This window comes from Aythya ferina, assembly GCF_964211825.1.
Source record: "Aythya ferina genome assembly, chromosome: 23".
Classification (NCBI taxonomy): domain Eukaryota; kingdom Metazoa; phylum Chordata; class Aves; order Anseriformes; family Anatidae; genus Aythya; species Aythya ferina.
Window position 1 is genome coordinate 3,403,469 of NC_140321.1, and position 22,700 is coordinate 3,426,168.

General features: G+C 46.3%; 3 protein-coding genes across 11 annotated transcripts in view; 1 reads left to right on the forward strand and 2 right to left on the reverse strand.

Annotated features, from left to right (window-relative positions):
* PLA2G4C (phospholipase A2 group IVC) overlaps positions 1–4,008 on the forward strand; it is a 20,116-nt gene extending 16,108 nt beyond the window's left edge. Inside the window, exons 14-15 of the mRNA XM_084496090.1 lie at positions 1,652–1,820; positions 3,560–4,008. Coding sequence (XP_084352216.1) covers positions 1,652–1,820; positions 3,560–3,729 — 339 coding nt within the window. The 3' untranslated portion in view covers positions 3,730–4,008. The remainder of the gene's footprint in view (positions 1–1,651; positions 1,821–3,559) is intronic.
* On the reverse strand, positions 1,827–15,580 carry LOC311423070 (von Willebrand factor A domain-containing protein 5A-like). Of its 8 annotated transcripts, XR_014685569.1 has the most exons (15): positions 15,458–15,574; positions 15,211–15,325; positions 14,350–14,477; positions 14,101–14,245; positions 13,624–13,706; positions 13,036–13,150; positions 12,710–12,874; positions 12,324–12,427; positions 10,695–10,876; positions 10,321–10,524; positions 8,544–8,767; positions 8,110–8,233; positions 6,724–6,772; positions 2,860–3,177; positions 1,827–2,262 (listed from the first exon to the last, which is right to left on the reverse strand). XR_014685569.1 is itself a non-coding variant. In XM_084496660.1 (14 exons), the coding sequence occupies exons 3-13, from the start codon at positions 14,355–14,357 to the stop codon at positions 6,762–6,764; spliced, it is 1,365 nt and encodes a 454-aa protein (XP_084352786.1). In that variant the 5' UTR covers positions 14,358–14,477; positions 15,211–15,325; positions 15,458–15,574; the 3' UTR covers positions 1,827–3,177; positions 6,724–6,761. The 8 variants fall into 8 exon arrangements, 5 of the variants coding, with proteins under 5 accessions (XP_084352786.1, XP_084352785.1, XP_084352784.1 ...); XM_084496660.1 differs by having other exon boundaries at positions 1,827–3,177; XM_084496659.1 differs by lacking the exons at positions 1,827–2,262; positions 2,860–3,177; positions 6,724–6,772 and adding exons at positions 6,886–7,198; positions 7,807–7,933.
* A 27-nt stretch (positions 15,581–15,607) lies between these two features.
* LOC311423076 (von Willebrand factor A domain-containing protein 5A-like) lies at positions 15,608–21,762 on the reverse strand. 2 transcript variants are annotated; one of them, XM_084496669.1, is made up of 4 exons: positions 21,673–21,762; positions 17,354–17,422; positions 16,317–16,564; positions 15,608–16,176 (listed from the first exon to the last, which is right to left on the reverse strand). In XM_084496669.1, exons 2-4 carry the CDS (start codon positions 17,394–17,396, stop codon positions 15,946–15,948), a joined length of 522 nt encoding a protein of 173 aa, XP_084352795.1. In that variant the 5' UTR covers positions 17,397–17,422; positions 21,673–21,762; the 3' UTR covers positions 15,608–15,945. The 2 variants fall into 2 exon arrangements, with proteins under 2 accessions (XP_084352795.1, XP_084352794.1); XM_084496668.1 differs by lacking the exon at positions 21,673–21,762 and adding an exon at positions 18,766–18,859.
* Between the last annotated feature and the right edge of the window lie 938 nt (positions 21,763–22,700).

The following is a 22,700-nucleotide window of genomic DNA, read 5'->3' on the forward strand; positions in this document are numbered from 1 at the left end:
CAAATTTCTTAGTCTCCCTTTTTTCCTTAAGGCTGGTCAGAACTTTTGTGTGGGTAACTGATACTACTCCTTCCTTAAGAGTAATTGATGACATTCTTCAAAGAGATCCTTCAGGTATACAGTGTGAGGAAATGTGGTATTAATAGTTACACCAGCAAAAAAGTCTGCAGCAACTGCAGAGGATGAAAATTCTCGGAGAAGAGAAAGGAGAAAAAATTCAACCAAAGATGACACAGCAAGGGTATTTCCTAGAGATTTTTGTGCTGTTTTTTGAAACAATTAAAACAATATGAAGTTGTTAAACTGTCAGTGAAACAAACAAAAACAAAATTAAAACTCCTTAGATAGTGATCATGGAAGATATTGTTTACAATTATTTTTATTTCTATTATTTTATGTTTCTAACTCTGTTTTATTCTATTTTGTGGGGGGAATGACGAGGGAGAAGAATACTAAACTAAACAAAAACTCCTTACTCAGTGAGCAGGGAAGATATGGTTTACATTTATTTTTATTTCTATTATTTTATATTTCTAACTCTGCTTCTCTGGCTCTTTTCAGTGTGGTCACTTCAGGGACAGTGGAGGTAAATGCACCAGGAAGCACCGGCTGCTTTGGATTGCCATATATTACAGTAGGCATTGAGAATAGAATAGAGTGGAGTGGAGTGGAGTGGAGTGGAGTGGAGTGGAGTGGAGTGGAGTGGAGTGGAGTGGAGTGGAGTGGAGTGGAGTGGAGTGGAGTGGAGTGGAGTGGAGTGGAGTGGAGTAGAGTAGAGTAGAGTAGAGTAGAGTAGAGTAGAGTAGAGTAGAGTAGAGTAGAAATACAGAATAGAAATTAGAAGAGAACAGATCAGAACAGAACAGAATAGAATCTAGTCCAGCTGCCTGACCACTCCAGAGCTACCCAGAAGTTAAAATATATTTCTGAGGGCATTGTCAGTCTGGAGAGTCAGTATGAATCAGGACTGGTGGCAGAAAAGTATCAGCTCTGGTGCCAGTAACCAACCTAGTTACTGTTGGGCAGGTCCATAGCAATGACACTGTTCCAAGGTCAAGCTGGGAAGTCAGTCTATGGGTCAGGGTCCAGATCAAAAGAGCTAAGGTACAGGCATGGCTGAGTATGAGTAGGAGACCAGTGCACCTAGGAGATAGCTCAGACAGGGGCTGAAGGCCCAGTCCTGAGATTAAATGAAGCTCATGGGCCCAGGGAAAAGACCTGGTCCTTTTAATTTTGCTAGAGTGCAAGCATGGGAGGACTGCTTTGGAAAGCAAAATTTGTTCTGAAAGTTTGTGAACCTGGTCATATCTTCAGACTGTTGTATAGATGTCAAGACCCTTTAATTTTGATATCTTTCAGTGTCAGCCTTTCTGGACGTAGCTGTAATTTGTTAAACAAAGATTCTTGGTAGAAGTGACTCCAGAAGCAAGTGCTGGATTTTCATTTATATTCTTGATTCAGTCAATTCCTCAGAGAACTGAAGAAAACTTCAATTTTAATACATAATTTAGGTTATAATTTATTGTTGTCTAAGAAACTATCATCATTTTGTACAAATTAATTTTATTACTGGAGATAGGATTGATTTTTTCTAGGTTTTCAAAAACAAACAGAGAAATTGTATACATCTTTTATCTTGTTTGTGTCTCAGACTGTCAAGAAAGCTGCTGACTACTGCCAGACAAATGGTATTCCATTTCCCAAGATAAAGAAGGAGGAAATGAACAAGGAAAGCCCTTCTGATTGTTATATCTTTCGAGGAGACAAGTCGTGCCCTACAGTCATACACTTTCCACTCTTCAACAAAGTGAATTGTTCTGGTAACATATATTTGATGCTATTTTGTCTCTATGTACTTGCATTTCATATCTTCAACTTCTTGTGCCAAGCATTTGAGAGTCCTCTTTTACCTAGTGCTGTTGTAAATGGACACAGAAGAAAAGGAAGAGAGCAGGCTCTATTCATAATCAACAGATGCTTGTGCAGGTGTTAATATGTAGGATTTATCCTCACTCTCTCGGATAAATGTATGTCTGTACTCATGGCTAAAAGATTTTATGTAATCTTTGGTTTGTTCTCTATATCAAGCTCAGGAAGTGCAGCCTAGATGAGTGGACAGCGAGTTGGACTGGCAATTGGCTGGATGGTAGAGCTCAGAGGGTTGTGCTCAGTAGTGTGGAATCTAGTTGGAGGCCTGTAGCTAGCGGTGTCTCCCAGGTGTCAGTACTGGGTCCACTGTTGTTTGATTTATTCATCAATGACCTGGATGTGGAACAGAGTGCACCCTCAGCAAGTTGGCTGATGACACAAAGCTCGGAAGAGTGGCTGATACCCCAAAGGGCTGTGCTGCCATTCAGAGGGACCTTGACAGGCTGCAGGGATGGGCCAAGAGGAACCTCATTTAGTTCAACAAGGACAAGTTCAGGGTACTGCACCTAGGGAGGAATAACCGCAAGCACCAGTACAGGCTGGGGGCTGACCTGCTGAAGATCAGCTCTGCAGAGAGGGACCCAGGAGTCCTATTGGACAGCAGGCTGACTGGGTGGCAGCAACATGCCCTTGTGGCCAAGAAGGCCAATGCTATCCAGGGCTGCATTCAGAAGCGTTGCTAACAGGTCAAGGGAGGTGATCGTCCCCCTCTACTCAGCCCTGGTGAGGCCACACCTGGAATATCGTGTCCAGTTCTGGGCTCCCCAGTACAAGAGGGACATAGAACTACTGAAGTGAGTTCGGAGAAGGGCTACAAAGATGATTAGAGGACTGGAGTACCTGTCATATGAGGACAGGCTGAGAGAACGTGGCCTGCTTAGCCTGGAAAAGAGAAGACTGAGAGGAGACCTCAATAACGTATATAAATACCTGAGGAGAGGGTGTAACGAAGATGGAGATGGTCTCTTTTCAGTTGTGCCCAGTGACAGGACAAGAGGCAACAGGCACAAACTGAAGAACAGGAGGTTCCATCTGAATATGAGGGGGCACTTCTTTACTGTGAAGGTGAGAGAGCGCTGCAACAGGTTGCCCAGAGAGGTTGTGGAATCTCCTTCTCTGGAGATATTCAAAACCTACCTGGATGCCATCCTGCACAGTGTGCTGTAGGTGATCTTGCTCAGCAGGGGGCTGAACTAAATGGTCTTCAGAGGTTCATTGCAACCTTGGCCACTCTGTGATTCTGTGATTCTGTGATCATTTTAATTAAATTGTGGACCTTCCATTAAAAAGAAGTTGAGGAGATATCACATTTATAAGCTAGACTATCCAAATTGGGGATATATATTACTGTTTCCCTTATAGTTACTGATGAGGAACAGGTTGGTGCAGATTTCTCTATCTCTCTTAGATAACTGATAAAGCTGGTGATCAAATAAGTATCTCTGGATTTTGATTGAACTTCTGCTGTCTCATGTTGCTGGCTCCAGCGTTACCCTAATGTGATAAAGAATTTTTATGTGAAACTTGTGGGTCTTCAGGGATTAATATTTTCCACAAGTCCATGCTTTTCTTGGATGATTTTGTAGCTTTATATTTGGCATTTACTTACACAGTGTTTTCTGTTTTCTAGATAAAATTGAAGAATACAGAAGTAAATTCTCTACTCGTAACATGTCCTACTCTGAGACTAACATCAAAGATCTCCTTGCAAAAGCAAAGCTGAATGTGTCCAATAATAGTAAGAGAATTTTGCAAGAGATTCAACTGCTTCTATCTTCCTCTCATACAAACAAGTTCTGAATGCAAAGGTAGTTTTTGTGTTTGTTTGATTGTTTTCTCTTCTGTGCAGAACAATGAATTTATGACTCTGTATTTCTCACCTGCTCATTTTTCTGCATTTCATGTGTATAAAATTTAAAACTGATCAAATATTAAATGTCTGACCTATAGGTTGTTCACAATGGCAGAAGTATTTGACTTTGTCCCATAATGCACTGAATAGTCCCAGTCTAATAATATTGCCTATAACATCCTGGCATTAGACAAGTATGCCTGTGATATTAAAAAATGTCAAAGTCCTCAGAGCTGTCCTGTGTTTAATTTACTAGTGTTTTCCTGTGTTTTCTTGTGTTCAGACCGAGTTTAAAGAATTAGGAAATTGAATCTGAGCTCAAGAAAAGAAAAAATGTTTTAGTGAGAGGTTGGTCAGACACTGAAACAGGTTGCCCAGACAAGCTGTGGACTCTCCATCTGTGGAGATACTGAAACCCCAATCAGACAAGGTTCTGGACAGCTTGTTTGAGCTGACCCTGTTTATGCAGTGGGTTGGATTACATGATCTCAAGAGAGCCTGTCAAATATAAACAATTCTGTGTGATTATGTGTAACCAGGTTGGTAAATCAACAACAGCACTACAAGAAAAATGCTATTTCATTAAACTCAGAATAATTTCTTTTGAACGAGTTCCAGTTGGAAATCAGGCATCTTCGTTGTGGTATGTAGATGCGCTTAAGCTAGTACTCCATGGATTTTGGCTTACGCATGTTTGCTTGCCAGATCAGTGGTAAGGAGTATCCAAACACTATGAAAACAAAGGTTTTGTTGGCAATGAGTTGTCAACACACACACAGAGACAGGCAGATGCGCAGCTTGCCACAACAGAGAACCATTTTGCAAATCCTTATGCATTTGATAACTGACATGCTAAATATCTTCAGTGCTGTTTTGCAATGGAACTGCATATTCTCCACATGGTTTGCTGAGCCAAGACCAAAAAGGGCTTGTACCTCTGTCACCTATACCAGCAAGGACAGATCAGGATACAATTTTTTTGAAAGTCTGGTAAGAAAAGAAAAGCACCTCCTATACTTTTACCAGGAGCTGTAAGTCAAGGCAACCACACTGTCAGTGTACGAGTCCGTACTTTAGGATAGCTTCACCTTTGTTGGTCACAGCATACAATTAGTCAGGGGAAAAAATATCTAGGAATGAAAACGGGAAACTTGAATGCACCGACATCTGTACTTCCACCGACCAGTATGTTTATTTTCTTTATAGCTAAACCAGGTAGAAATAAATGAGGCTTAAAAAGAGTTGCAAAGTGTGTATGTCTAACCTACTGCAGCCACACATCCACTTAATCAAGTTTTACATTTCCTCTGGGGATTAAAATACCTCCTCCCAACTTTTCACAATATGTGGTGTTTGTCCTCATGATGTGGGCATTGAGTAAGACGTGCAAGACACAGATTTCTGTATGTATTGCCTTTGGGTAGGACCTTATGCATTCCATTTATGTGCCTAAAATATCATTCTCAAGAACCAGCATTTATATCTGCCTAGACAAGTTTTGATGAAGTTTGTTCTTTAGCTTTTTCATCTAAACTGTATGAGCTCAGTTCTTCCATGCAATGTATTGGGGCAGAGTTCAAACGTGAGACTGTTATCAAGCTATAAGACATTGGTCTCTGTTTTCTTACTCGGGAGACACTTAGAATCTCAAAATCATGGAATCATAGCATAGATTAGGTTTGGGCTGAAGGTCATATATCCCTGCTTAAAGAAGGGCAACAGGTGAAGGGACATGATCATAGAATCATAGAATGATTAAGGTTGGAAAAGACCTCCAAGATCATCTGGTCCCCTACCACCACCATCACCCACTAAATCATGTCTTTAAGCACCACATCCAACCTTTCCTTAAACACTCCCAGGGATGGTGTTTAAGGGACAAATGAGACCCAGCACTCATTTCCATGGACTATCAGAACCAAGGAAACACAACTGGGACCCCTGGTCAGGTTTCCTAGGTCATAGACTTGCACTAAGAGTGTTTCAAATCTCATTTTTTCCAAAATTTGAGTGGAAGAAATGATTACCAGTGATTACCAGGGTTCTCCAATGTGTTTGCATAAGAATTTCAAAAAAGCTACAGTGAATGCGATCAAAGATGCATTTAAACTACTGTTCTGTCTTCAAGAGGGACAAAAATGTATGCTCAGGAAGAATGTGACAAACCCTCATGAATACTCTGCTTTCCTCTGATTACTCTCCCAATCTCCAATCATTTGCAGATCAGGGATAGTATAAGCCAGATGTGGTTTCTATTTTTCAGTAACAATTAGATGTTTTTTTTTCTCTTCCATGAGCTCCGGGGGGAATATGCTGTCACTCAGGTGTCAGGCTGCTGGGTGTGCCCTACTCTTATGTCAGTACAGGATGGCAGTAGCGAGCACAGCTGTGGGAGGTGTGCCCAAGTTGAAGAATAGCTTCACCTGGTGGCAGAGACTGGGGAGGAAGTGGGCAGGTTGAGGAGCATCAGAGAGAAAAAGATTGACTTGGGGGGGGGGGGGGGGGGGGGTAGTGCTCAGCCAGCCACTACACAAGAAATGAAGACTCCCCTACCCCCTTGCCACTAGGCAGAGGAATGTGACCTAAGAACCAGGTGAGTGGAAGCAGGTTCTTGTTCAGCACAGCAGGTGAACCCCCCTGTTGTCTACCTCACCTTCTCAGGTGCCCCTACACAACAGTTATGAGGCTCTGAAACTTAATGGGCAAGCAAATGGCAATGTGGACAAAGGTCCATCCACACTGGGGGAGTTGCCAAGGGCAAGTCAATCTATGCCCCACATCACAACAACTCCCACCAAGAAAAAAAAAGAAGGGTTATTGTCATAGGGGACTCCCTTCTGAAGGGAATAGAAGGCCTGATTTGCCATCCAGACCCAACCTATAGGAAAATCTGTTGTCTCCCTGGGGCTCAAGTAAGAGACATCACTTGGAAAGCCACTCACCTGGTACATCCCGCTGATTATTACCCTTTATTGGTTTTTCATGTTGGCACTGATAAGATAGAAAAGAGAAGGCCAAAAGTGACCGAAAGGGACTTTAGGGCTTTGAGGCAATTGGTTGAAGGATCAGGTGCACACAAAAGAGCAAAAGCAAGAGGACTCATGTCAAGATATAGACAGTTTAATAAATGAAGAAAAGAGGGGAAAAAACAAATAACGCATAGGCAATCAGTTCTGATGCAAAGGCACTCACCATCTCCTACAAGTAAACCGATGCCCATCCAATCTCTAAGCAATGCCTTCTCTGGAAGACAATGTCCCCTGCCCCAGCCTCAATTTGCCCCAGTTTCCCCCTTCCCCTGCCCTGCCCTGCCCTCTCTTCTCCTCTCCCCTCCCTTTCTCCTTTTCATATTTTATCTTTAGCATTGTATTAATGATACTGAATATCCTTTCAGACAGTTTAGGTCACTAATACTGGCTTGTATTAGGAACAGCGTGACCAGCAGGGCTAGGGAGGTGATCGTCCCCCTGTACTCAGCTCTGGTGAGGCCACACCTCGAGTACTGTGTTCAGTTTTGGGCCCCTCGCTACAAGAAGGACATCGAGGTGCTTGAGCGGGTGCAGAGAAGGGCGACGAAGCTGGTGAGGGGCCTGGAGAACAAGTCCTACGAGGAGCGGCTGAGGGAGCTGGGCTTGTTCAGCCTGGAGAAGAGGAGGCTCAGGGGCGACCTTATCGCTTTTTTTAGGTACCTAAAGGGAGGCTGTAGCGAGGTGGGGGTTGGCCTGTTCTCCCACGTGCCTGGTGACAGGACGAGGGGGAATGGGTTTAAGTTGAGGCAGGGGGGTTTTAGGCTAGATGTTAGGAAGAACTTCTTCACTGAAAGGGTTGTGAGGCACTGGAACAGGCTGCCCAGGGAAGTGGTGGAGTCACCATCCTTGGAAGTCTTCAAAAGACGTTTAGATGTAGAGCTTAGGGATATGGTTTAGTGGAGGGCTGTTAGCGTTAGGTTGGAGGTTGGACTCGATGACCTTGAGGTCTCTTCCAACCTAGAAAATTCTGTAATTCTGTAATTCTGTAATCCTGGCTGCTTCCCTGACCAACTTTTTGCTCATTCCCAGTAGTATGGGGAAGTTCACATCCTGAAGCTGATGGGCTCTACCAAGCAACCTAAGAGGGAATTTGCTGCTTCCAGACATTCATCCAGATGGATCTCTGCAAGTAGAGAGAAAAGGTAGAGGATGGACACAACTCAGAAAGGGAAGACAGTGTGTACTGACAGTCTCATAGACTGCCACACAGGAGCACAGGGAAAGAAGAACGTGGGTGTTTGCTGTGCAAGTTTGTGGAAAATGCCTAGAGTATGACTCCTCCTAGCAAAATCTACTTACCAGTTTGGTCCTGTAGCCACCTACAAGACTTGGCCTCCAGAAGTTCTGACCAAGATACCCTCCATTTATACCGGTGCAACCAGACTAAGGCCAACACTGTGGCCCAGGCAGTCGGCTTCACATGCTGTGGAGGAAAATGGAACAGTCAGGGGGAAAGAAAGACCAAACCTAAAATAGCACAAAGCTTTGGACAAATCTTTGCCTGAAAGGAGGACTTCTATACACACACACAAACTCTCTGAGCTTCTGAAATCCTCAATGCCAGAAAGTTCCCAGATACCTGTGTTGATTACATCTCTCCTTTCTACAAGCAGACAGCCTCAATATCCTGACTGTTCTGATCTTCTCCTGCTGGTTCAGCTCAGACTGGAAACTTGGAGAAGATAAAAGCTCAGCTCATGATATTTCCCCCCACCCGCCCCTGATCTGCTTACCTTACTGGGCCTTTGGCCCTTAACTTCAGCCTTGCTGAGCCCCAAGGCTGAGGTCAGGGCTGAGGTCAGGTCCCATGAGCCATTTGCTTTCTGGAGTGCCACTACTGCCCTGAGACTGGAGAAGTCACACAGTCTTGTTGACAATGGTGAAATTTTCCAGTCCCAACTTGTGTGAAATGGTGGTGGTTCCTCCATCACCAGCTCTTCAGGAGGAGATTCCTGCTCTGGAAGACAGAAATATTCACATAGCTCCTATGAAATAAGCAATGGTTAGTAACCTTAAATTCTGCCTTCTCCAGATATCCTCAACTGTCCTACATCCTTCCTGGGCTTTCCAAAGTTTTCCCAGACCTCCAAAGGCATCCTGCACTTTTCCAGAACTCCCAGAGCACCCTCAAATTTTCCCAGTCCCTCACAGGTATCCTGACACTGCTGATCTTATAGGTCTTTTCCAACCTAAATGATTCTATGATCATTAAAGGTTCCTTCCAATCCAAACCATTCTATGATTCTATAGCATTTTAAACCCCGCTTCATCCTTCTCCACCATCAATTCTTGAACCCAGTCTCATCATGAGCTGCTCCTTTCCACATTCTGGGATATAAGACTTCTTTGAAGCTACAACAGCACTGTAATACATGAGTGTGAAGGTGAGGAGGGTCAAGCACAGACCATAGGATATTAATGTTCTAGGCATGGCCGAGTTCTGCAGCAGAATTAACAGCTTTTATGGGCAGAAGAAGTATTGGGGAACAAAGAAGTTGGGGGCAGAACTAGGGATCATGTAAAGCTAGCCTAAATGTATACAATGTAATTTAGTTTGGCAGGAATCTCTGGAGGTCATCTAGTCCAATGCCATAATTCAAGGAAGTTTTCATTTCGATCAGCTTACCCAGGAACTTATCATGAACATCTCCAAGGTTGAGGATTCCAACAGTTCTTGGTTATTATGATTTAAAACAAAACAAAACAAAAACTTCCTTATACCCATTCAATATTTCCCTTGTTCCAACTTGTATCAATTGCCTCTTATCCTAATGCCATGTACCTCCAAGTCTCTGTATTCTTTGGATCTTCCTCCAATCAGGTAGTTGTAGACAAAAATAAGGTATCCTTAATAACAAAACGAGTTCCTTCAACTTCTTTTTGCATGCCATGTAGTTCAGCCCCCTCATTTTAGTTGCCTTCCTCTAGATTCATTCTAGTATATCAATGCCTTTATCGTAATGAGAGAGTTTCCAGTAATTCACATGCCTTTCCTTTCTGTTTGGACACTAGAGTCAGGCTCAGCTGACTCAGCTTGTGACTCAGTCACAAGCCTCCAGCTTTCTCCATTCTGACTGTGAATTCCAGATGTCCTTGCTTCAGGTCACTCAAAATCTTCTCTCTGCAGACTTTCCACAAAGACCACAGCAATCTCCTCTCCATTCACCCTGATGGTGTGGAGTGTGCTCATTACTTTTAGTTCCTTCAATTAGCAGCTCCAGGCCTTGTCTAGAGTACAACTCTCACAGAGGAGGGCACTTCTGCCCCAGCACCAGAGAGAAGCACCAGCCTCTCTCTTCAGCTCAGGACCTAGACAGCAGACTCTTCCTTTCATGCTCTGTCTGGACTGAGGCTTCCAATGCACTATGGGCAAATTTGCTTTGCCTATTTCTCCATCCATCACCAGCACAGTGATAATCAGGAAGTCTGGTGAGAAAATAAATACTGAACGGAGAGTTTAACTGTTACGCAACACATCAGAGGATCCACAGTTGAGAATTTTCTACTTACCTTTACGGGGGGATGAGAGCTTGGTCAGTACTACAGCATCAGAGGCTTTGGGATGAAGCATCTCAAGACAGAACTGGAACTTTTGGACCATCCAAAACTTGGTGGAGTTGAACCACACAGGCCTGAAGCCACACCAGAGAAGCTGGCAGGGAACCAGGTTGTGAGAGGGAGGAAGCAACATAGGGGAGTCTAGAGGCAAAGAATCTGAGAGAGAGGCAGGAAGATGGGGAGTGAGGGTTAGACTAATATATTTAAGAGAGAGGCAAAAGGTTGTTCAGGCCCACAGGCTATGGGGCTGGTGATGGTGAGGAGGCATCAGACCAGCAAGTTCCACTTTCCCCTTACAATCCTATCCCCACTATTCTTGGCCTTACCGTGGTGCCAGGTATCCATCAGTTCCATGTGTACAGCTATTCTGGATGTGAAGGGGGATTGGACCCCCAGGCTGAGGCTGAACGTAACTGCATTCTGCCAGATGTCCTTCTCTGACCTGCTTGTCCCATCCCGGGACAGTTTCCACAGCAGATGCATCATGGCCATACGGTGCACAGGCAGCCTGCAGAGAAAGGGGGTTAGTCCTTGTTTCCACTGTGGGTAGGGGGATGAGATCATAGAATCATAGAACAATCAAGGTTGGAAAAGACCTCTAAGATCATCTGGTCCAACCATCCCCCTACCACCAATATCGCCCACTAAATCATGTCCTTAAGCACCACGTCCAACCTTTCATTAAAAACCCCCAGGGACAGTGACGCCGCCACCTTCCTGGGCAACCCGTCCCAATGCCTGACTACTCTTTCTGAGAAGAAATGTCTCCTCACTTCCAACCTAAACCTTCCCTAGTGCAACTTGAGGCCGTTCCCTCTTGTCCTATCTCTGGTTATCTGCAAGAAGAGGCCAACACCCAGCTCCCCACAGCTTCCTTTCAGGTAGCTGTAGAGAAGCAGTAAGATCTCCCCTGAGCCTCCTCTTCTTCAGACTAAACAACCCTAGTTCCCTCAGCTGCTCCTCATAAGACTTGTGCTCCAGACCCTTCACCAGCTTTGTAGCCCTTCTCTGGACATGCTCCAGGGTCTCAATGTCCTTCTTGTAGTGAGGAGCCCAACACCGAACACTATTCAAGGTGTGGCCTCACCAGAGCAGAATACAGATCACATCCCTGGTCCCACTGGCTACACTATTCCTGATACAAGTGAGGATGCCAGTGGCCTTCTTGGCCACCTGGGCACACTGCTGGCTCATGGTCAGGCGAGTATCAATCGGCACACTCAGATCCTTTTCTTCTGCACAGCTTTTGAACCACTCTGCCCCAAGCCTTTAATATTGCATGAGGTTGTTGGGACCAAAGTGCAGGACCCACCATTTAGACTTGTTGAACGTCATCCCATTATCCTCTGCCCATTGATCTGACCTGTCCAGGTCTCTCTGCAGGGCCTTCCTGCCCTGCAGCAGATCGTCGCTTCCCCCCAGCTTGGTGTTGTCTGCAGACTTACTGAGGGTGCACTTAATTCCCTCATCCAAATTATTAATAAAGATATTAAAGAGGATGGGCCCCAACACTGACCCCCGGGGAACATCACTGGTGACCAGTCGCCAGCTGGATTTCAATCTATTCACCACCACTCTCTGGGCCCAGCCGTCCAGCCAGTTTTTAACCCAGCAAAAAGCGTACCTGTCCAAGCCATGGGCTTCCACCTTCTCCAGGAGAATATTGTGGGAGACCATGTCAAAGGCCTTGCTGAAGTCTAGGTAGAAAACGTCAACTGCGTTTCCCTCAACCACGGCTGCTGTGGAGTAGCAGCAGGAGTAAAGATGAGGGGGCAGTGGGGCAATGGTCACGCAAATCCTCTCCCCATGTCAAGGCAGAGGAGATAAGTTGGGAGCACTGGAAACCTATATTGTCTTCCCATCTCAAGGTATGCAAGCAAAGGACACCTGTTGTCCCTCCTTGAGACCTTGATAATGTCCCTTTATCTTTGTGGGCTATTGTGTTATCCTCTCACCTGTCATCTGCTGATGGGAACAGTAAGAACCTGAGTGTGTAATTGAAGGACTGGCTGCCTACAAGGTACTTTAGGGTCACAGCTGCCACATCTGCCTCTGGATCCTGGGGACACAAGGGAAAGAGTCAGACAGAAAAGTTTATCTGCAAAGCACAGGGAGGCTGGCCACTTAGCTTCCATCTCTGCTCTGCTAAAGTAGTAGATAGATGTCTGTAGTTGGAGCAGAGGCAGTGGCATCTCGGAGGGAAAAAACAGGGTTCACAGAGACATAACACTGGTCTTTCCCAGGTCTAGTAGAGGTGAACGACTCCCTGTGTTGAGAACATGAAACTGGGAGTGTTTCCTATACCTTCCAGAAAGCCTTGGTCCTGGATCTGATCTCTCACCTGTGCTTGTCCATGGATCTGGGCATAGATGATGCTCTGATGTCCCTGGAAGATTGACTCGGGAGCTTTTCTAATCATTGTCACCTCCAGGCCTGGTGGAAGGTCCCAGTGCAGTGAGATCTCACTTGCCAGAGGCTTCAGGGCCTGCTGCAGGCATTTCACTGCCTGGTGAGGGGACACAGAGAGCACAGACTGCTGGAGGGGGTCTCTGAGTTGGCGTGGATGATGGCATTTGGATTGCCTTGCATATCTAGGAGAACCATTGGAAGTGCTGTATAGAGCAGTGGGAGTGGGAGTGCTGGAAGCACAGGCGCCTGGGGAGTTACCTCAGATGTCATGTCCAGTTTGGAGTGGATGCACACACATTCACCCTTTGTCTCCAGGGAAATGGCCTGGCAAAGGTTGAAGCTGTCACAGCTGTTAACAGGAAAACAGAAACACCTGTACAGGAAAAGAGAGAAAGGTTAGAGAGTGGACAAAGGTGAGAGGTAAGAATGGCAAGATTGGTATAAAGGAAAGGTAAGACTGTTTTTAATTGTAGGAATGAAACTGTGATTCAGCTTTCTCTCACCCTGGAGTGAGAGAGTTTGCCTGCTGTGTAGGGAGAGGTTAAACTGGTTTGGGGTATAGAGGTCATGGGAATGGATTTTGGGCCCTCAGGGCATACTGAGGTATTGCATGGTGAGGGGAAAAAGAGAAGTGCTGAGAACAGCCTGGAAAAATTGTGAGAGAAGGCCCACTACAAGAAGAGTATAGGCAGTCTTAGTGAGGTAAGGAAAGTGTGTGTGGAGGTCATTGCTGAAGTCCCATCAAAGGGAAGATGTAGGACAGACTAGGCCCTGAGAGAATTTTTGAAAGACTGACAGTCAGGGTGAGTGACCATGTTGGGGGACAGAACAGGGCTCCCCCATTACCGTTGGTCATCACGGTAGCGGTGGACCTCAGCCATGATAGCTTCCTCTTCACTGGAGATCTTCCTCTGGATGAATATGAAGAGCTGAGGCGGAGAGGAGGGGAAACAAAGATTTTTAGGGCTGTGAACCCTCACAGAGGAAAGACACTCTCCTAAAATGCAGGCAGCCTTACCCTCTTCCACCTTGAAAGAGGGAGGGAAAGAGATTGTGTGTTTCCTTTCAGGAACACCAAGACATCTGTTAGTACAAAGTGGCATGCCACAAGGAATATCCACTTTCTCCAAAGGCAAATTCCACAGAAGCCCTCCTAAGCTGCCCACCCCAATGATGGTGTCACGTTCTGACATTAGAATGCCCCCCTACATGGCAACTCTCAATGCAAGCGCCAGCAGCATGACTCATGATGCATACTGAAATCTGCCTTTGCCCCACTGTTTACATTCTTTCACTTCCCCATTACACTTTGTGCCCTGATACCTGGCGGGGATGCTCATGAAGGAGTGGTGTGCTGTAGATTGACTTTAGGAGGCCCAAGAGGTCACAGCCCCCTAGATCAGGGCAGATGGAGGAGAGGCGTCTCACAGCATTGTCCATGCTTTCTTGCGTGTATTCCACACTTTGCCTATGGGAGAGCAAGCAGAATGACAGAGGGAGAGAACCCGGTCCACAGCTATCCCCACATGACCACTTCCCAGGAAAGCCCTACCTCACTACCAGTGATGGTACCTGTGCATCCTGGAAGAGGCTGCAGTCTATGAGAAAGAGGAATTCCCCAAGTTGGCCTGTACTGGGCACCACTTCAGGAATGCTGGGCTTCAGTGTCACCATCACCACAGGGTCTCCCAGCAGGGATCCTGGAGCGTGGGGGAGAAGCAAGGAGGATTTTTAGGTTGGAACCCCCTTCTCTGTCTCTTTGCTTTTGTCCTACATATTGCCCTTAGCTCCAACCTATGATATTAACTTAGAAGGAGCTGCTGACTCCCTCAAGGATAGAGAGGCCTTTCAAAGAGATCTTAACAAATTAGAGGGCTAGGCAATCACCAACAACATGACCTTTAACAAGACCAAGTGCCAAATTCTAGATGGGTCTAGAGGGGGAGACTTATGAGGAGCAGCTGAAGTCACTTGGCTGGTTTGTTCTAGAGAAGAGTAGACTGAGGGGAGACCTCTCTGTGGCCTACAGCTTCCTCATGAAGGGGAGTAGAGGAGAAAGTGCAGATCTCTTCTCTTTGGTGACCAATGGCAGGACCTGGGGAATAGTATGAAGCTGTGTCCAGAGAGGTTCAGATTGGATATTAGGAAAGGGTTCTTCACTGAGAGAGCAATTGGGCACTGGAACAGGCTGCCCTGGGAAGCGGTCATAGCACCACGCCTGTTGGACTTTGAGAAGCATTTGGAAAATTCTCTTAGGCATATGGTTTAATCTTAGGTAATCCTGAGTGAAACCATGAGTTGGACTTCATGATCCAAGTGGGACCCTTCCAACTTGTGATATTCTGTGATTCTCTAATTTGATGAAGCTATTGCCTGAAAATTCCTCAGATTTCCCCAGTCTCCCTGGTGCCCAGTTCTGCCATCCACACTCACCAGGTGCAGCTTTGGGATCTCTGCTCTCCACCACAGCACTGAGATTGTGAGGCCGTTTATAATACACAAGCAATTGCAAATCATCAAAGTGCCAGGGTGTTGATTTCAAGGAAACCTGAGGACAAGTAGGGTGTGGGGAGGAAAGGGAACCAAATAAAAGGACCAAGGAGTCCTTAGTATCATCAGTACATCACAGACCCTTCCCTACTTTGCCACTTTGGGACTCTGGCATCTGACAGGGCCATACCTCAGCAGATGTCTGATCTGGAGCTGTGTATTGCAGAGGGGTGTGGCTGCTGTTAATGTCTACATGAGACACACCACAGGCTGACTGCAGGCAGATTCTAAAGTGCAGGTTTTCCAGTATCTCGTCCTCAGAAATCTGCCAGCCTGTAGGGACAAAAAGATGTGAGAAAGTGAAAGGAGAGAATGTAGGGCAGCAGACAGTGATTGTGGAGTACTATCTGTCATGGGTGGTGGTGGTGGGTCAGATGTGGAATCTGAGATTTTCTCACTGCAATGCTTGTATGGGGGGATCTGTAGTCTCACAGTGTGGACTGTATAGGAATTTCTTTTGCTGTGGAATATGTGGGGAGACTTGGGGGGCTTCTGGCTGTGAGGTATGAGGGGTTATTTTCAGATTCTATCGGTGTGGCATGTGTGCAGCTATGGGGTCCTGCCCCACAGAGATGGTGAGGAGGAGTGTGCTCCTCCCTGGTATAGGCACCCGTGGGCTCACTCACTAAAGCGCATATGTCGGGGGAAAAGGTCTCGTGACCAGCAAAACAAGGCAGCTCCATCAGTATGCAGCGGCAGCTCCTGGATATAGCACAGGTTGATGGCCACATCCCTGTTAGGAGGCAGGGTCCCCAAGAAACAGACAAACACTGGACCCCAAATATCTGGCTGATCTTGCAGGTATCTCAAATTCTCCATGCCTGAAGTGGCTTTGTGCAGCTTCTGGGCCTACCACAAAGCGAGAAAAATGTGTTACTGAGGTCTCAGCAGAATTTTATTCTCTCACTTCCACACTTCACTTCAACCTGAACCCCTCTCCCTGCCCTATCAATCCCCCATCCCCACTCCCCCCCAAAGAATCAGAGTACCTCCTCCTTGTCCCAGAGCATTGCTTCAATACGGGTGTCCCCCATGGTAGCATAGAAGGTGTATACAACAGTGTCAGGGTCCACAGGAAAGACGAACATGATCTCCTCAGAGACTTGCTGCTTATTGCGGAAAAACAGCTTAGACTCCACATCAGCCACAAAGTCCTGGATGGTTACATTTACTGCCACAGATTCCAGCTGTATTTCTTGATATATTGAAAAGAACCATATTCCCCTGTCAAATAATCCTGAGGAAGACATAACAGTTGTCAGACTCACTGGTTGACTGTAGAGTATTTTACATTTAAAGTGTCTGCTAGCAACAGGCAACATTTGTGTGTCCAAACTTGTCACAGAAATACAATTTGCAAAAGCTGACAAACAGCAATTAAAGGTCCCTAAGGCTGCCAGTATGTGTCACTTGGACCACATTTCCTCATCTCTCTAAGCCCCGTACTGTCTCGCATAGACCTCAGATCACCTAATTGTTCCATGCTTCACCTTAATTCAGACCTATCATGGCACTGTGAGGAGTCTGTCCTTCAATATATGGAACGAGATAGCCCCACAACAAGCTTCATGCAAATGGCAGGAAGTTCTCTGCAGCTCCTCAAACCTTCATACCGTATCTCAGAGACAAGAAGCAAGTCCTACCTCCTGTTTGGAGACTAATGTTCCAGAGAGATTAACTTAAGTGCATATACGACTCATTTTGCACTACTGAAAAGGAAGGAGGGACCCTAGCATAACATAAAAGGTAGTCACAGGAGGTCCACATCATCACCCCATTTCTTGATGGCTTCCCTAGAAAGCCCTGAGAACTATGGGTGAAATGAATCACATGTACAGCAACCTCTTTTTTCCTGTGCAACTCAGAAAAAGTAAATACTGACTACAGGGCATGCCTCTGAGTCCCAGAACACAAAGAAATGTGCTTCCCTCTCAACCATTCAAGAAATCAGTTCCTTTCCACATTGCTTTCCCAGTAAAAATCCTCCCCACTGTTCACAGACACCACACTCCTGGCCCCAACTCACCCCTGTACATACGACGCTTTCTCAGCATGCCACTTGGCCTCATCTTGACTTGAAGGTTGAAGACAGGTTCTGTGTGGGAAAGAGCATAAAGTGAGTTATGAGGACCTCATGAAAGAAACTCAGCACCTCCATCTTCCCTTCCTCTAAGACAGGAAGCTCCCACCAGCATACATGGCCAAGATGACTCTTGCTTCCTCATATCCTTATCTCAAGATTGTTTTTCACTAGCCTGGTAGTAGATTGGTAGGAGAGAGGCCTGCAATAGGAACTGCAGATGTCCAAAAAATCTGTTGGCTCAAGGGGTGTGTGTGTGCTTAATTTACACTAGACAGGGAAGGGAAGGTGGCAGAAATAATGGTCAGAGACTGAGAAACAAGGCAGAGCATGGGTTTGGGCCTGAGCGATGGCAACTGCACATGGAGGAAACCAGCACCAATGATGACAGGAAGAAATGGACAGAGGAGGGGTGGACAAAGAGCAGATGAAACGTAGTCTGGGCAGATGGGTGGATGCATACATGGATTTGTGGGAGGAGAGTGCCAAAGCTGTTGGTTGAAGAGGGCAGTATTTAGTGGCAGCAGGAGTGAATGGCAGCAAAATATGAATGTATGGGAAGTTGGGCAGGAAGATGGAATTTGTAGTTGGATGCAAGGATGGCCATCCAGGCCAGTGGGGGGAAGATGAGTTTGTGGTGGTTTTACCCAGCTGGACAGCTAAGCTCCACCTCAACTGCTCTCTCACTACCCCTCCTCAAAGGGAAAGAGGGAGAACATAAGATGAAAAGGGCCTAAGGGCTGAGATAAGGACATGGCAATCATTCAGTAATTATTGTGACAGCCAAAGCAGACTCAGCATAGGTAGGCTAGAGAAATTTATGACCTATTACTAACAAAACAGAGGAATGAGAAACTTTAAAAAAAAAAAATACCTTCCCCTCATCCACCCTCTTCCAATTCCTCCACCTGATTGGCACAGGGGAATGGGGAAATGGGGGCTGCGGTCAGTATATAGCACTTCATCTCTGCCACTCCTTCACAGTCCCTCTGTCCCTGTTCCACATGGGGTCCCTCACATGGGATGCCATCCTTCCTGAACTGATCCTGTGTGGGCTTCCCACAGGCAGCAGCTCTTCAAGAACTGTTCCAATATGGGTCTGTACCACAGGGTCCACCTGTCTGAAGCAGACTGCTCCAGCATGAGTCCCCCATGGGTGGCAGCACACCCCAAATCCCCTGCCCCACTGTGGAACCCATGGTGGGACCCCGTTCTCCACGGTCTGCAGCATGGAGATCTGCTCTGCTGTGGGACCCATGGGCTGCAGAGGGACAGCCTGCTCCAGCAGGGGCCTCTCCACAGGCCGCAGGGGAACTTTGTTCCAGCTCCTGGAGCACCTCCTGCTCTCCTTCACTGACCTTGGTGTCTTCAGGGATGTAGTAGATCCGCTACTTGACGGGGAAGGTCTCCTCACAGACAATGACATATGCAAAGCAGAGACGTTTAATGCCTTCTTCACCTCTGTCTTCAATGCTGATGGTGGGCTTCGGGACCCTGGTTGCGCTGAGTGGGAGGACCATGACGGTGGGAATAACAAAAACCCAACCGACCCTGAACGTGTGTGGAATTTGCTACTCCACCTGGATCCACACAAGTCCATGGGTCTGGATGGGATCCATCCCAGGGTGCTTAAAGAGCTGGCTGATGTCATCACGGGTCCTCTCTCAATTATTTTTCAATGATCTTGGGAATCTGGAGAGGTCCCAGTGGACTGGAAACTGGCAAATGTTGTCCCAGTTTTCAAGAAGGGTAAGACCTAGCAATTACAGGCCTGTCAGTCTCACGTCAGTGCCTGGTAAAATTATGGAGAAGATGATTCTTGAAGTTATTGAAGCGCACCTGGGGGACAATGCGGTCATTGGTCCCAGCCGATATGGGTTCATGAGGGGCAGGTCCTGCCTAACACATTTGATTTCCTTTTATGATAAGATCACCCATCTAGCTGATCAAGGGAAACCAGCTGATGTGATCTTTTTGGACTTCAGCAAGGCTTTTGACACGGTTTCCCATAGGATCCTACTGGACGAAATGTTCAGCATACAACTTAACAAAAACATCATACGATGGGTGAGCAATTGGCTGACAGGCAGGTCTCAAAGGGTTGTGGTTGATGAGCAAATTTGCCAACGACACCAAACTTGGAGAGTTGTGGACTCTGATGAGGGTGGAAAGGCCTTGCAGAGAGATCTAGACAGATTGGAGAGCTGGGCGATCACCAACCACATGAAGTTTAACAAAGGCAAGTGCCGAGTCCTGCATCTGGGATGGGGCAACCCTGGCTATATGTACAGACTGGGCGATGAGACACTGGACAGCAGCCCCACAGAGAGGGATGTGGGGGTTGTGGTCAACTGCAAGTTGAATATGAGCCAGCAGTGTGCCCCAGCAGCCATGAAGGCCAACCGTATCCTGGGGTGCATCAAGCACAGCATTGCTAGTCGGTCGAGGGAGGTGATTGTCCCACTCTACTCTGCGCTGGTCCGGCCTCACCTTGAGTACTGTGTGCAGTTCTGGGCACCACAGTACAAGAAGGACATTAAACTGTTGGAGATTGTCCAGAGGAGGGCAATGAAGATGGTGAAGGGCCTAGAGGGGAAGATGTATGAGAAGCGGCTGAGGGCACTGGGCCTGTTCTGCCTGGAGAAGAGGAGGCTGAGGGGACATCATCGCGGTCTACAGCTTCCTTGCGAGGGGGAGTGGAGAGGCAGGTGACCTATTCTCTGTAAACACCAGTGATAGGACCTGCGGGAATGGTGTTAAGCTGAGGCAGGGAAAGTTTAGGCTGGACATCAGGAAGAGGTTCTTCACCGAGAGGGTGGTTGCACACTGGAACAGGCTCCCCAGGGTACAGTCACTGCACTAAGCCTGTCTGAATTTAAAAAGCAATTGGACTGTGCACTTAGTCACATGGTCTAAACATTTGGGCAGACCTGTGCGGTGCCAGCAGTTGGACTTGATGATCCTTATGGGTCCCTTCCAACTCAGGATATTCTAGGATTCTATGTTTCTCAGTCCTCTCACTCCCAGCTGCTGTGTGCAGCAGATTATCCCCTTCTTAAATCTGTTCTTACAAAGGCACAAACAACATAAATTATTGGCTCCACTCTGGCCAGGGTTGGGTCCCTCTGGAGCTAATGAAACTGGCCCTTATCTAACACTGGGCAGCTTCTGGACTCTTCTCACAGAGGCCACCTATGCAGCCCCCCACTACCAAAACTTTAGATCATCATTCAAAATCATTAAATTTCATTAGAAATCATTAGATTTCTATTGGATAATTATCATTCATATTACATCCCAGAAGTCATTAAAATATTCAAATGTCCCTGAAACATGCACATTTGTTTCTACCGGTGGTCTTTTGGGGTTTTCTGGTGGACATCAATAGTCTTCCTCACTGTGTTCGCTGCTTGGACCCGGCTCTTGTGCATGATCTAGACATCTTGTTCTTTCTTTTCTTATTATTTCATGTTCGGCCTGCATACTGAACTTAGTCATTTACACATCCAAGGACATATGCATAGCACTCATGCATATCATCCTCATCTCATCTTCTTTTGACACATCCTCCAGGCCTGCATCATCTTGCCTTCACTTTGAGGTTCAAGTCTGTATTTGCTTACGGATGAAGCTGGCTAAGTAATACAATGTTTCTAAACTTCCTCCTATATAACTAAACATAGCAAAGGTTAGACCTATCTGCTCATAATGCATTTCAAATTTTGCTCCATTGCTCTATCGAAAGGGGGATAACATATGTCCTTTGGATTTGATATCAGTTTGACCAAGTACCAATGGTAGGACATGGTTGCCAGCTAGCAGCACTAAGAAGCTGCAAGAGAGCCAAAGAAATAGAGCTTAGCCAAACAGCCCTGAGCAGAGGTGGTCCAGTCCCCAGTCAGGAAGCTGGCCAGGAGCCTGAGCATTGTGGTGGAAGTGTAGCAGGTCTCCAAGCTGGACAAATTCACCAGCACATCAGTTTGTGCAGATGCTGATCTGTCACCATCAGCAATGAAGATTTTCCTAAGCACAGTCTGCAAAAAGAGAGGGAGGAGGAATCAAAGCACCTAGAATCAGGTGTGCTCCCAAATGCCAACATTTTCCCATTCTTTCTCCATGCTATGTTGTTGGTTTTCTCTTCCCCTCCCTTCACAAAGAGCCCTTAGGAGAGAGAATATTTGTGAAAGAAAGTACTGTCAGAGAGAAAGCAGGGTTGAACACACATCAGTCAGTGTTCAGATTCCATTCAGGGGCTCCATACTTACTGGAAGAAGAGGCACAGGTTCTCAGTGAGAGCTTGTCCTAAGACAGCTCCCTCCAACAAAACAGTTGAGTTACCCCATGAACTTGTTCCATGAAGGGTATTTGCTTAGACTTCAACAGTCCCATTACTAGGCCTGAAGTTATTCCCAGCTTGCTCTTCACAGGTATTAAGGACAGAGTTCCTTTTGCTATCAGGCAGGAGAAAGACAGCTTAGAAAGTGTGTATGAGGAGATGTAAATCTTGGATTCACAGGAAATGAAAGAGGGACCATTAGAGCATAGAATTAAATCATGATCCAGCACAAATATATTTAGCTTTGATTATGGAATGGCAGAAGTTAACCATTGCTTGCAGAATTGCTGCATGAGCGTATATAATTAATTATTAGTCCATGTGATGTATAATATAATGACACCTCTAATAGGGAAGCTCCAGAATAAGGACAAAGTGGCTGCTTCTGGGTCAGTTTCAACTGACTCTTCCAAAAGACAGAACTGACTTAGCAAGGACAATGAACAATCTGCCTGAAGAAATTGAGGAAGTACAGAAAGCTACAGGCCATTGAATTTAGAGGAGATAAAAGACAGCTCAGGGTCTATGTGGTGTCATTAGGAAGAAAATTACCAGTGAAGAACCCACTGTAAACTAGTGGGTCTAGTAAACTGCTGTAAGTATGTAGCAATCTTGACCAAGTGACCATTGCACATAGAGGAGCTGTTGATCCACATACTAGTTAACCTGATGTGTTGGGTCTGTCTGGGATGGAGTCACCTTTCCCTGCAGCAGCCCACACAGTGCTGTGCTCTGCACTCATAGCTGGAACAACGCTGGTATCACTCCGGTGTTGTGTCTATTGCTGCATAGTGCTGCCATAGCATCAGGACTCCTTCCAAGGCCCCAAGAGCCAGCAGGCTGGGGGTGGGCAAAGGATGGGGAGGGGACATCGCCAGGAAAGCTGCCCTAAACCAATCGAAGGGATATTCCATAACACCTGATGTCACACTCAGCAATAAAAGGGGGGCTCTCGTG

Coding starts and splice junctions, on each gene's coding strand:
- LOC311423070 (XM_084496659.1), bottom strand. Junction 13,151..13,623: donor CGCTACCGTGATGACCAACG/GTAATGGGGGAG, acceptor TTTCCTGTACAG/GTGTTTCTGTTTTCCTGTTA. Junction 8,234..8,543: donor AGGGCCAAAGGCCCAGTAAG/GTAAGCAGATCA, acceptor TTTCCTCCACAG/CATGTGAAGCCGACTGCCTG.
- LOC311423076 (XM_084496669.1), bottom strand. CDS start 17,396: ATGAGGCCAAGTGGCATGCTGAGAAAGCGTCGTATGTACAGGG. Junction 16,565..17,353: donor AAAGCGTCGTATGTACAGGG/GTGAGTTGGGGC, acceptor TGTCTTCCTCAG/GATTATTTGACAGGGGAATA. Junction 16,177..16,316: donor TGCTCTGGGACAAGGAGGAG/GTACTCTGATTC, acceptor GCTTTGTGGTAG/GCCCAGAAGCTGCACAAAGC.